The sequence below is a fragment of the Panulirus ornatus genome, chromosome 1 (genome assembly GCF_036320965.1).
Source record: "Panulirus ornatus isolate Po-2019 chromosome 1, ASM3632096v1, whole genome shotgun sequence".
Lineage (NCBI taxonomy): Eukaryota > Metazoa > Arthropoda > Malacostraca > Decapoda > Palinuridae > Panulirus > Panulirus ornatus.
This window is the reverse complement of record NC_092224.1, coordinates 91,792,200-91,805,221: the sequence shown is the minus strand read 5'-3', so window position 1 is coordinate 91,805,221 and position 13,022 is coordinate 91,792,200. Positions and strand designations below refer to the sequence as shown.

General features: G+C 39.2%; 2 protein-coding genes across 4 annotated transcripts in view; one reads left to right on the top strand and one right to left on the bottom strand.

The window, feature by feature from the left end:
- The window catches only part of LOC139750897 (uncharacterized), a 36,186-nt gene extending 34,254 nt beyond the window's left edge, over positions 1-1,932 (bottom strand). The window contains exon 1 of one of the 2 annotated variants that reach the window (XM_071665784.1): positions 1,755-1,932. The gene's annotated coding sequence lies outside the window, so the exon portion shown is untranslated. The remainder of the gene's footprint in view (positions 1-1,754) is intronic. The other variant, XM_071665776.1, reaches the window with a different exon arrangement.
- Positions 1-13,022, top strand: part of LOC139750883 (kelch repeat and BTB domain-containing protein 8-like) — a 66,002-nt gene that overhangs the window by 27,421 nt on the left and 25,559 nt on the right. Inside the window, exons 1-2 of one of the 2 annotated variants that reach the window (XM_071665754.1) lie at positions 8,159-8,419; positions 12,300-12,531. In XM_071665754.1, coding sequence (XP_071521855.1) covers positions 12,365-12,531 — 167 coding nt within the window. In that variant the 5' untranslated portion in view covers positions 8,159-8,419; positions 12,300-12,364. Of the gene's footprint in view, positions 1-8,158; positions 8,420-12,299; positions 12,532-13,022 lie in introns of those variants that run through there. The other variant, XM_071665762.1, reaches the window with a different exon arrangement.

The following is a 13,022-nucleotide window of genomic DNA, read 5'->3' as shown; positions in this document are numbered from 1 at the left end:
TCTTAATGTGGAACCGGATTTCCAGTTGACCCCGCGCCCCTCTTGCTACGTCACGCCCCAGCGGCCATTACCCGCCACAATACAACGCGCGTCATGATTAGTTTCTCTGTCAAGGCCGCGCCTGTTGCTTCTCAGCCTGAGTCTCCTCCTGCATTTACTCTCAATCCAACTCCATAAAGTAAATTTCATGTACATATAATTCCCTTCAACTTAGAATTTCGTTTCGATCGTACTCTGTTGTACTTTATTGGAATTTACAGCTAATCAGAAACCGACACAGGCCTTACAATCTCCATTATGTCCGTGATCATCCCCGTACAATTTGGCTTCATCCTCAACCCCAGTTTTTTCCCCCAAGGTCTTTTAATATTGCTCAGTTTGTTTGGTTTTCTGTTATCATTGTATGTTGATGACGTCTTCTGTTTGGTAATTTTCCTTCCATAGTTTCAAACGATACAATGTATTGACGGTTGGACGACCTGTATATGTCGGCGACACTGAAAATTAATATAAATTTCGACTGTTCGGGAAAGTTAGGTTAGGTTTTCATAGGTTTTTGTTGATTTCTAGAAGTTCCCCCGACGTTTACATCAAGTTAGCCGATCGTTAGAGAAATCGATAGCTAGGAGGGCGATGAAGAGCGGGAGAAAATGTGCAAGATATTGTTAAATATATCGCCATTGATATAGCCAAGTGTGGGGGATGGTTCTCCTTCATATGCAGCCTTGTCTTTCAAAACATCCATCATGTACAGTGTCATGATTTTCTCATTCCACGCGATTTTAGTCTTCTGGTGGGGACGGTGTTGCCCAGTGAGCCAGCACTTCGGGGGTTGTCAAGTTTCACTGTCATTTCTTCGTGCCTCATCACTTTAACCCTGACTTTGGGTTAAATCCCGTGGTTAGGGGTCACTTTAACCCTGACTTTGGGTTAAATACCGTGGTTAGGAGTCACTTTAATCCTGACTGTGGGTTAAATCCCGTGGTAAGGAGTCATTGTCTTCCTCTTTCCGGGTAGCAAGTGGTAGGCAACTAACGACCAAGATGGCGGTACAGTGAACCAACACTATGGTGGATGTTAAGTTCCCCTCCTTAGCCCTGTCTTTTCTCAGATGCACACGTGGGTTGCTAGCATTCAATCCACAAGCGCCCACACTCTCCATCTTACACATAACACGCGACAGCACTTAAACTCACGCAACTACAACTTTTCCTGCGGCGGTGAACGCTACGCGTTTGTCTTGCCTAATGGTATAATCTCTATATAGACACTCGTAAAATTGCATCCACCTCTGTGCAGTTTCAAAGTTACTGCATTTAATATATCTTATGAACATCAAGAATTGACATACATCAAGCCCCGCTAAATGATTTATCAAATTTCATTTTTCTTCGAAAGAATGCGTCCATGAACACAATGGAAGAACAAAGAAGAATATTATTAGATTATAACAGTTCTGGTAATATTACATTAACCTGCGCTCTCTAGATCATGCAAGCCCAAAAATAACGTGAATTACTTTTTTTTTCCTGATATTTGAATTACAGATTTTCTTAGAGTAACATCTCGAAGTACCTCTCGTTTATAAAATATGGAATGTCTCGTTAACTCTGCCCATTTGAATTTTCTTTTCCAGAAAAGAAAGCCTTAAAAAGACGGGATGGGAGAAAAAAGGATATATTCTTTAAAGACATTTGATGTAGTCTCCGTGTTTGCCAGTCAGGATCAACAGACACCCCCACCAGAGTACTCACCTTTCCTCTCTATAGACCAAAAGGGAAAGTCCACTCTCAAAAAAAAATCAGGTTTGAGACTCTTGCGTCCCCACGTCCTCCCGCCACACAGCGGAAGACAACACTGACAGCGTCCAGCGACGCCGCGCCGCTCAGGAGAAAGTTAAGTCACTGTCTCCGGGCAGGTGGGATGGAGGGAGGGAGGCTGCTGGCTGGCTGGCTATATAGTAAGCAGGAGAAGGGAGAGAGAGTGGCTGGACCCTGACGTCATCCAGGAGGGGTCGTCAGTGAACGGAGGGGAAGTCCAGGAACTGCGTATTTCGACACAGGTCATGTGTAGACGCGAGACAAACTTCTCGGTACTTATTTACCTTCTTAGCGTCGCCATGAGAATCGATGCTCTGAAAGTACTATTTCAAAGGGTTAGAAATGGGACATTTCTGAGGGGAGAGGGGAAATGGGTTTCATTTTCTGTAATTGCTCCTCTTACCTGATCATAAGTGTTTTATGTGAACCTGATAAAGTAAAGGGAGGGCTTTGAAGATCATGGAAAATGTAGGGCTAAATGTAAATGAGACATAACTTAGGAAGGAAACTAAATGATAACTAATGGTATATATTGTACTGATAATGATAATGTCCACCACAGTCATACTATGTTATAATGGTTTGAAGGAACCACGTCGTATGCGAATGACTGCAAATAAGGTACATCACTCTATGTCATTCTCCAGTGAAAGCCTTTTTGTATGCTTATTTGACGTCAAAAAAAATCAGATCAAAACCAAATTTAACATAACTATAAATCAGGGGTTTCCAGTTTCTGGAGATGTCAACCCAGCGACCGCGTTCAAGGCACGATGAACGCTGATGCCCATCTAGCCTTCCGGAGTTCATATAAATTCTACACCATAAATTTCTTGCCATATGGCGAAAGTCATTGTTTACTTCCCCTTTAATGAGAAATTAATCTCTTACCGTGCATCCTCTTCCCCTTCCGAGAGTAATATATGGCACCACCGCACAAAAATGGTGTGAAATTCAAACTTATTCTTTTACATGAGTAAATATATATATATATTTTCATGATTCTGCTACATATTTCTGGAACACATATTATCATAATGATTTTAATCCATCAAAGAAGTATTGTGCATTAGTATTATTGTTATGGGTACTGGAACACCTTGAAATAAATCGCATGGAAAATGAGAAATATTTCCTTTCAACGAAAACGAATGAGCATCAGTAAGCGAACTCCCATGGCCGCCTATAGTCTTTCCATGAGGTCAGTGGATGGAAAAGCCAATACTGGTGTGTTCTGTAAAACTGATGCTTGTTCACTTTTTTTTTTTTCTAAATCAAGTACACTGAAAATTTCTGAGCGCATCCTTAGTGTTTAACCCCCCTCCCTCCCCCCTTAATTTAAAAAGAACGCTTGCTGTGTTATGGCCCAGTGTGGGAACTACTGATATAAATGCTTACAAGTTCGATGATCGATAACAATCAACACAAAAGCTAAAAAATATCCGCAAAATTGATGTTCTTATCCAAGTTGGAGGACTTATTGGCAGGGAATATTAGAGACAAAACGAGACAAGAATGAGTTTCATCGGCTCATACCTTGCGCTTGTGTTTGCTTCATATTTTATTGAGAAGTCGATATTTTCTCTCTTTCTTTCCCCCTTTTTCGGTTATTACAAAAAGATTTTCCTTTTTGTAGAAAAAGGCGATAAAGCGAATATTAAGCTGGCTTCAGGAAAATAAGCACTTACAAATTTCTTGGCAAATATCAGCATTTTTCTTCCTCACTCGAACTTCCTCAGTTACCTCCCGGATCCCATCGAAAGAAGGCTTCACATCTGACCCCACCATTACTCCGTACATGTGTGATTTAAAAGTTATTACAAGCGGTCATATATTCATATACCTTTACCAAATGAGGCTTGCAAAAATCATTTCAGATTTCTGAGTGAGATTCGTGTAGGCGTTGGTAATCCCTGATTATCATTTTGTTTATATATTTTATATGAATATATGTTGACCAACTTCTCACTAAGTCAGGCATCTAATATGGGTACCAATGCTTTCTCTATGGCTCCACTTCTGAAAGCAGTACTTGGACCATTGTCTATATCAACCAAATTTCATTCGTGTATGTCAAAACCCACAATTTTGGTGTACATAACAGCTGTACTAGGTGCATTGCTTGGGGCCGATCTTATCCTTGGTTTATGTCTTACCACCTAATATTAGGAATTGCGTACAAATGTTCAAGGGAAATACCTCGTAGTACTCGGCGATAGATAATCCTTATGATTGTATAGCAATGCAGGACGTAGAATGGTTGATCCAAATGGCCATAAAACTGGAAATTTGTGATCGGCATTGCGGAGCGGAAAGTCGTCACACGGGCACTTTTTCTGGCGAATTTTCTCCTGGTAACTCGCTCGTTTATTGGCGACTTACTGTCTCCAACGGGCTACCGACAGGCAAAGGCCCGTGTTGGACCAAGCAAACGTCCGACAATCAAGAAAAAGAAAAAAAATCGATTGAATTGAGGTAAACTCAAGTCACGTGAGCAGAGCCGCTCATCTGTCGATGTGCCGCTTCGTCAATAAAAAGGCTATGGTTCCCGGCCTGGAGGAGATAACTACTATACCTGTACTTTATTCTTAAGCGAAAGAGGAATAAAAAGCGGATGTGGAAGCGGGAGTGGCCAGCTGGGAGAAATTCAGCGAAATTCCTCTCGAGAACCAAAGCGATCCAAATATAAACAAGTACCTTCCTTATAATTCAACAATTAATACACAGTGTATATGAAATTTTGATGTATAACTGTGCATATCTGACATGTCAGTACTAATGGAGGTCATCATAAAGGTACTCTAATTATTTTTGACGAATATCGCTTTTAAAATATTCCTACGTATTCTTGACCTTGTTGTGTGTTTGCCGGCACAAATATGTCCACAGTGGACTTTTAGACTGCAAAAATGGAGGTCATCATAAAGATACTGTAATTATTTGACGAATATTATCGCTTTTAAAATATTCCTACGTATAGTCTTGACCTTGTTGTGTGTGTTTACCGGCACAAATATGTCCACAGTGGACTTTTAGGCTGGAAATATATAATGCGCCGGCACATTCAACACCGCCACAAACGAGTTCCTGGAGGATATTCACCAGAAGAAAAAAGTGCCCGTAGTGACACCCTCTTTGCTCTTAGGAGGCTTTCAACTTTAACACAAGACATAACGTAAGCAAGATGTTTTAGATTTATGCCTTTAGGGTTACAGCCATTTGAAACGAAATATTATAATGCTGGCAATCTATCCAAACTATTTTCTCTCTTTTTTTAATTTCAATTTAAAACTAAACTCGACTGAAATTATGCAGGTTTTCCCTGGTGACTGCATATATCATACAGGCTTCTCCATCTCTCAACATGTGTGATCATTCATCGTACTAGACAACCTCATTACCCAAGACATTGTGACCCAGGTCTTCGTCGTGTTTACTGCTTGACCACATGAAGAATAGATAAGCTCATACACCTAGAGTCCTTCGTGTAGTCAATGAGGGAATGCTGACGTCGACTTGGTGTTGTAAATGGTTTCGTTTCCATTAACAGCCTCGTCAGTGATATAAAGTTTAGCTTCCATTTTCCATTAACAGCCTCGTTAGTGATATAAAGTTTAGCTTCCATTTTCCATTAACAGCCTCGTTAGTGATATAAAGTTTAGCTTCCATTTTCCTTTAACAGCCTCGTAATATAAAGTTTAGCTTCCATTTTCCATTAACAGCCTCGTCAATGATATAAAGTTTAGCTCCCATTTTCCTTTAACAGCCTCGTCAGTGATATGAAATTGAACTTCCGTTTTCCATTAACAGCCTCGTAAATGATATAAAGTTTAACATCCATTTTCCATTAACAGCTTCGTTAATACATCGATAAATCCTAGCCGTATTATTTCATTACTTACATTCTTGAATATACTGTACGTGTATCCTTGTTTTTCATGAAACATAAGGTACGTTCATATTTGATCAGTGTGTTTAAGGATGGATTTCCACTCTATAGAAGTATAGAAGTGACCCTTTTTATATACCTATGCCGATGGCCACCAACTACAGTGGTAAGGGTTCCCTCTCGAAAATAAATTGGACTAACAGTGGGTCAGACATCCACAGCCAAGGCCCACACACCGTCCCATGGTCTCCCCTGACTACATCATATACCTTGCTTCAGTTCATTAGCAGCAGGTCGTCCCCTGTATGCCAGATCGCTCCAATCGCCTTTTTTTTTTTTTTTCTTTTTACTACGTGTATGTCTTTTGGGAGGTTGAGTTAGATGAATTAAGGTGAGGTGTTACCCAAGTGGGTGAGTAATCAAAGAGTTCAATTCAGCGTTCTTCCGCGGGTTCATTTGTGCAGTGCTGGTATGTAGGTGATGTGTCTAAGGTTGCCAACGGGAGGTGGTGGGGGTTCTGCTCAGCTGCTTGCATAGCTGGGTATACTGAGTGGATACAGTTGGTTTATGAACAGTTCATACGGAGGATCTCGGGTGTGTGTGTGTGTGTGTGTGTGTTGAGCCATAGAGAATGGTCTTGTTCTGGTAAGCCATTCAAATATGTCCTCTTTTTGTATTTCTTGAGTATAATGGACTGTTTACGCAATAATGATAATAGTAATACTATTAAATGATAATAATAATAATGGCAATTTGTTCATTGAACTTAAGCAGTCATTTCGCAGAAAATACATAGAACTGGGAAGGTCATAATTAGCTCATTAATCATAAAAGACCTCAAGGTAAAGGTGTGGCTGAATACTTCTGCGCTTTGGAAAAGGACATGAGTGAGGTACGTACATGGTCTTTAACTTAACATATACAGGGGCGTATCCAGGTCTTGGTTATGGGGCATGGGTGGGGGGCGAATTGTGATATAGCAAAGACAACAATGCAATTTAGTTACTTGGATTAGCCGAATTATTTTAAAACTGGACACAGCTGTTGTACTGAATCAGTGTGAGACCGGCGACTGATTCTGAATTAATAGAAATGTTGGTATTTAGTAACATTAAGTAGCTGCTATATATATATATATATATATATATATATATATATATATATATATATATATATATATTTTTTTTTTTTTTTTTTTTTTTTTTTCTTTTCATACTATTCGCCATTTCCCGCGTTTGCGAGGTAGCGTTAAGAACAGAGGACTGGGCCTCAGAGGGAAAATCCCCACCTGGCCCCCCTCTCCGTTCCTTCCTTTGGAAAATAAAAAAAAAAAAGCGAGAGGGGAGGATTTCCAGCCACCCGCTCCCTCCCCTTTTAGTCGCCTTCTATGACACGCAGGGAATACGTGGGAAGTATTCTTTCTCCCCTATCCCCAGGGATAATATATATATATATATATATATATATATATATATATATATATATATATATATATATATATCGCGGAAGTTTTGTTCGGTGAAGCAAATTAATATGCTTTTGGAGGTGGAGAAAATGTCGCTGTTATACACGCTTGCGTTTGGCGAAAGTGGTCAGACTGACAAATTCTCTTTACATATCCTTTCGAGGGACTACAGGTGTTCGGATGTAAGAGGATATTATTAATTATAATATTAAGTTTATTGTATACAGTTAACTTCAGGGGGGTTCTTCCCTCCATAGATACTCCCCTAAGTGGATGGATGGAATGTCACACGCTCACTTGTGTGTTGCGCCCCCTTGTAGCTGTATATTACTTCTGTATTTGCCGACAGTCTTACTCAGAATTGTCATATGCTGTAGGGAATAGGTGGTCGTATTTTGCAGTGACGTGCAAATTATAGGCGGTAGATATAAGTGTGATAGGATTATTGGGTTAGCTACTGCCCAGGGAACTTTCCAGTTCTAACTTCTTCGTCCCTGTGATCTTACCGAGGTTTATATAGACGATGAGAGCACATGTAAGGTCCAAGAGTTATCTGAAAGGCATGAATTAGGTGTTTTTTTCGGGTTGTGGTTTCAATATGGCGTTGACCCTAGCAGTTGATAGGCCTAAAAGTCCAACCAAACCAATCGTATATCTGGGATCGTATATTTCAACCAGCCATAAATCCTTAGTGCAGTAAATTACACACGTGCTGCCCGAAGATTTTATTAATAAAAAGCTGCAAAGTTCGTCACGAAGGAATCAAACTGACCTACGAATGTATTACTGGTAACAAACAGATGGTGCAGCCGCCACGGGCTTATCTGTTGCTGTTTGACTATTCCTCTTTTACATGTAATTAAATGCAGATGTATGAATTTGTTCACTCTCAGTGTATGATTATGATGGCATATTTATCGCTTCCTTTTCTTCCCTTTTCTTATTGTATTATTAATTTTTCCCCCGAAGACGACAATAGCTGTCAGTCTGTTCGAAACGGTCTGTGCGTCCCGTACGCCACGTATATTGTAACTAATATATTTGGGTCGCCTCGTGTTAACGTACCAAAATATAGTATCTCCATAATACGATTTAAATGTTTTGGTGAATTGGTACACAAGATAGGAAGGAAATATTCCTCACAGAACAGGTTGAGGCAAAGGTGTTCACTGGACGTGAACGAACACCGGGTCTCCCTCCCAGCTGATTCTACCTCATCAAAACAAACAAGCACACGGGCTAGAAGTAAGCACTGTCGGGCAGCATTTTTCTCCATTTCCTTCCTAACGTGATCATGGTAGTGCAGACTTTGATCAGGAACGAGAGGAGAGTAAAGATTGTTTCTGCATTGTGATGATGTGATTGATCAAGAGCAGTGTTCTCCAGTCTTTGTTGATCCCACATTTATTAGTGACTATTTCTAGCTTACACTTAAGGATTAGTGGGTTTCTGTAGTCATAAGTCTTATTTACCCACGGCCAGAAGGTGCTTAATCAGTCTGCTTTTGAAAATGTTTGTTATAATAGCGTCTCATGTTTTGTTAGCTGGGCTAATCTGCTTATTTGCGACTCTTCTTCATGATATATCAGTAATTTATCAGTACGAGGGCATGTGTGTACTGATTGATGGGTTGTAATGGAAGTGATGCCAATAGATTCCATGGATTCTTTACGGTTGATTTAGTGTGATATTTTTACCTGTAACCCTTCCTCCCATTAGTTTCTTCCACTGTGGATGGGGCTTTAAAAATTTTTTTTTAGTATAAACGGTCTGTACTTGCTGATCAAATGGTTCCATTTTTTTTTTTTTTTATCAAAATATGTTTGCTAAAACAGGAGGGAAGCGTATAGTGTTGTGAAGTAGACTTGTCAATATTGCTTCAAGTTAGGTGAGGGCATCCATAATTCATTGTCCTGCCGATGGCTAATAGCAAGGCGACTGATGTGAGTTCAGATTGTGTAAAGCTTTGTTCAGTTTGTGAATCAATGTTTCACTGACAGGAAGTAGTATGAAAGGTTATGATTAAAACTTTGGAGTTGTATAATTTTCTCACACTGATGAGAAACTCACCTCCAGTATGTCAGCACCTTTGTCTTATCACTGAGATGAAGCATCCTTTTCCAATGAAATTGTACTTCATCTCTATACTGGTGACACGAGATAAAGATTCAAATCAAATGATGCCCAAAACTAAAGCATCACAATAGTTACATAGGACCAAAGTTTAAAAACTTGTAAGATCATGGCCTCTAAACACTTCACTTGTGACAAAGTGCTGAAAAAGATACCAAGAATGACGTCATCATTCATGAACTTTCGATACTGAAGTTATGGGAATAAAGTTGATAATGATTATTGATAAGTAATTATTTTTCCCCCATGAAACAGATTCCCAGTTGTACGGAGGTTCCATTTCTTTAACAGATTTGTTTTTCCATTTATAAAGATTACTAATATTGCAGTAAATACAGATATCAAATTCTGTGAAAAAGGAATCAGACTCTGTGTTTAGAGAAGTTCGCTCCTTAGAAACATACATATTACCACATCTGTTCCTGAGTTGTTTACTGATTTTTTTTCCACTTGGCACCTCTCATATTACTGACAAACAGTAACAGCAAGTATATTGATATTTGTCCAACAAATTACAGAAATACACTTATTATTAGAATGCATTTATCATATAGAATGTTCTAAATTGCACATTTCACCGTGTTTAAGGGTTTAATTGATATTGATTATTAATTATTATAATTTTACTCCACATTTTTCCTCTCCTTCATAACCCTACCACCAATATGTTATTTGATACTGAAAGATATCTTAGTTAAAATTAAAAACTCATGTTCTAAAATCATTATTTGTAGGGGAAACGAGGAATCCATATAAGAAGAACAGGGATCCCAGACATAGAAAACATGTGCCATCATTTTGATATATTACCAAAATTTTGTTTCATCTGTTACTATCTTATTGAATATTATTGGCAAAGTGGCTAGAGTGGATGATATTGCCTTTGGAAATCTTAAGAATGTGTTGTTGATTGGTTAGTTAGGATTTCAGCGTAAGGACAGATCACACAACTTGAATTTATGTATGCTGTCCCTATTTATCATGTTCCGTCATCCACCACCCTTATATTGTACAGATGCTACTTTAAATCTTTGATAACAAGTTTCATGTTTGATTTCATGGTATGTCCTCTGGTTGCTCTATCCCCACATCTCTCAAAGAACTGTTCACTATCCATGTAATTGATCTCTTTTACAGGTTGTGATTAAGTCATCCCACATTCTTGTCTCTTTCAAGGTGGACAAATTTAAAGCCTCAAGCTTTTCCAAGTAACTTTGCTCTCTTTATCCTGGTACATATCTTGCTTTGCTTGTTCTTTGAATTTGGTTGGAGACAGCTGTTGATTGATGTCTTGCTGTAGTGAAGTATTTTGATACTCTTCTGAAGGACTATACATTTTTCAACTCCTGAAGCTGGTGAGAGAATTTTGGGGAGTGTATAAAAGGGGAAGCTGAAATTAATTAAAACAAAAGTAAAGTAATCAAGTGCAGTAGAGGGGGTGGGAGAGGAAAATTTGAGGATAAGTTGAATTGATAAGGACCTGATCAATGGATGGAATGATGGAGGCTTCAGTTTATCAAGGCTGGATCATTCTCAAGGTCATGAGGCATGCATTGGCAAGAATGAGTTGGATTGATATAATGGGAAGGAGTGACATTGGATTGATGTTATGGGAAGGAGTCACAGTGTGTTGTTGTTGGGCTTAAATATTGCATTTGAAACAGCATGAACTTTAATACACCAACCCTGTGACTCACTTCAGTACCCCTAGATCCGTATGTTGCCATGTATACCCCCAGATACCTAAAGCACTCCACTAATGCCAGATCCTTCCCTTTTAGACTTGCACTTAAACAATCCTTTGTTGCTCCCTTGCTGCTCCTTGTTACCCTACTTTTGTTCACATTTAACATCCTTGTACACAATCACCCAAACCCCTTCACCAGCTTCTGGAGTTTCTTTCAAGAATCTGGCACCAGAGCAAAGTCATCTGCAAAGAGCAGCTGATTCACTTACCGTGTTTCTCTACCCCAAACATACTGCCGACCTGCCTGTTAATCCAAAACCCTCACATTAATCATCCTTACCATATCATTCATGAACAGATTAAACAGCCATGGTAACATTATATATCCTTGATGAAGACCCACCTTCAGAGGGAACCACTCATCCTCCTCCCTTGCAACATAGTTGTGCATTTGCTTTGCTTTTCCATTAGCTCCATTTACTCCATGTATCCATAACACTTTTGTACAAAAATACATTTTTGTCACTCCCATCAAGATCCCAGATCCATGGGTGCCACATTCAAGTAATTCTTTCTTCAATTATTTCTCAAACATTCTTCACAGTATACACCTGGTCCTCACACCTTCTACCTCTCCTTAATTCACATTGTCACATTGCTCCTTCCTTGTCAGATACTTTGTGCATGACAGCCATCATCTCAATCATCACTTTTCCATACACCACACTGGATCTGCTCAGCTGACATACACCTTTTTAATTCAATCATTAATTTTTCGTTCCCCTTGTCTCTACACAAGGGCACTATACATGCACTGTGCCATTCCATAGACAGCTCATATTGGACCCTACTTGCATTGAACAGCTTAACTAATCAATCAACATGTTAACCCCCTTTCTTGACAAACATAGATGCAATCTCATCCACTCCTGATGCTTTCCTTAGTTTCATCTTGTGCAGGGTTTTCATGACCTTTTTTCCTTTTTTCACTGTCCTATTCACCATGACTGACTCTGCTCACCACCTTGTCCCACACACCACACTCACCTTCCTATTATCTTTTGCCTTAAGCAATCTCAAACTACCCTTCCATATCTTTCTCTCATCTTTTTCTGTTACCACTTCCCCCTCTGCTATCCTCACTTTTGCCTCTTTTGTTCTCTTGTAATCCCTTTCTTTGTTCACTTCCTCCTAAGCATTCCATTTTCTATGGAGTTAATTTCTCATCTGCCTTCATTTTCATCATATACCTTTCTCATGACCTCCTGCCACCTTCCTTATAAAAAGCTGTGTTTTTCTTTGCAGGGTTAAAGAATGATCATGCATAAAATTCCTATATGGGATTCTAGGAATGTTTAGTGAATGTCAACATGAATCGTCAGGAATTTACAGCTGGTGCACTCCATGCAGCGAGAGTTCTAAAGGAACTTTCAGCTTTCCGACATTTTGCTGCTCTGTGCGATGGAACTGTAAAGCTTTCTAATGGGACAGTGAAAGTCAGCAAAGCTCTGTTAGCTTCTGGATGTCCATATTTCAAGTAAGGTTATGATTTATTTGTTATTACAGAATACCACTTCCTTATGAATGATAAGGCATATGTATGGGTGATTTGTAAAAGCTAGTCTTAGAATCTCATCCAACTCCTAAGAAGTTCGTTACACACTACCCTTCCCAAAACTGTGCTCTCTCTCACGTAGGTAATTTCTCTTTTATAAAAAGTCATCCATTTGCATGATTATTATCATTCCCAGTATCTTACAGACCACAGTTTTAGGGAAACTGGTCTGTAAATCAGCTTCTCTTCTCAATCTCCTTCCTTATCAGTGGGTGCGACATTTCCCCTTTTCCATGCCTTCGGTACCTTTTTTCACGATTTTTAGAGAAGAGCATTTTTCTTTCACCTTTGGTTGCAGTTTCTATACCATTGTAGTGTTCTTAATACTTATGTGAAAGTTATACTTGAGGAGGAATTAATGAAAAAAAAGAGAAATGAAAATATTACCTGAGAAGACTGTGTGCAAGTTAAGT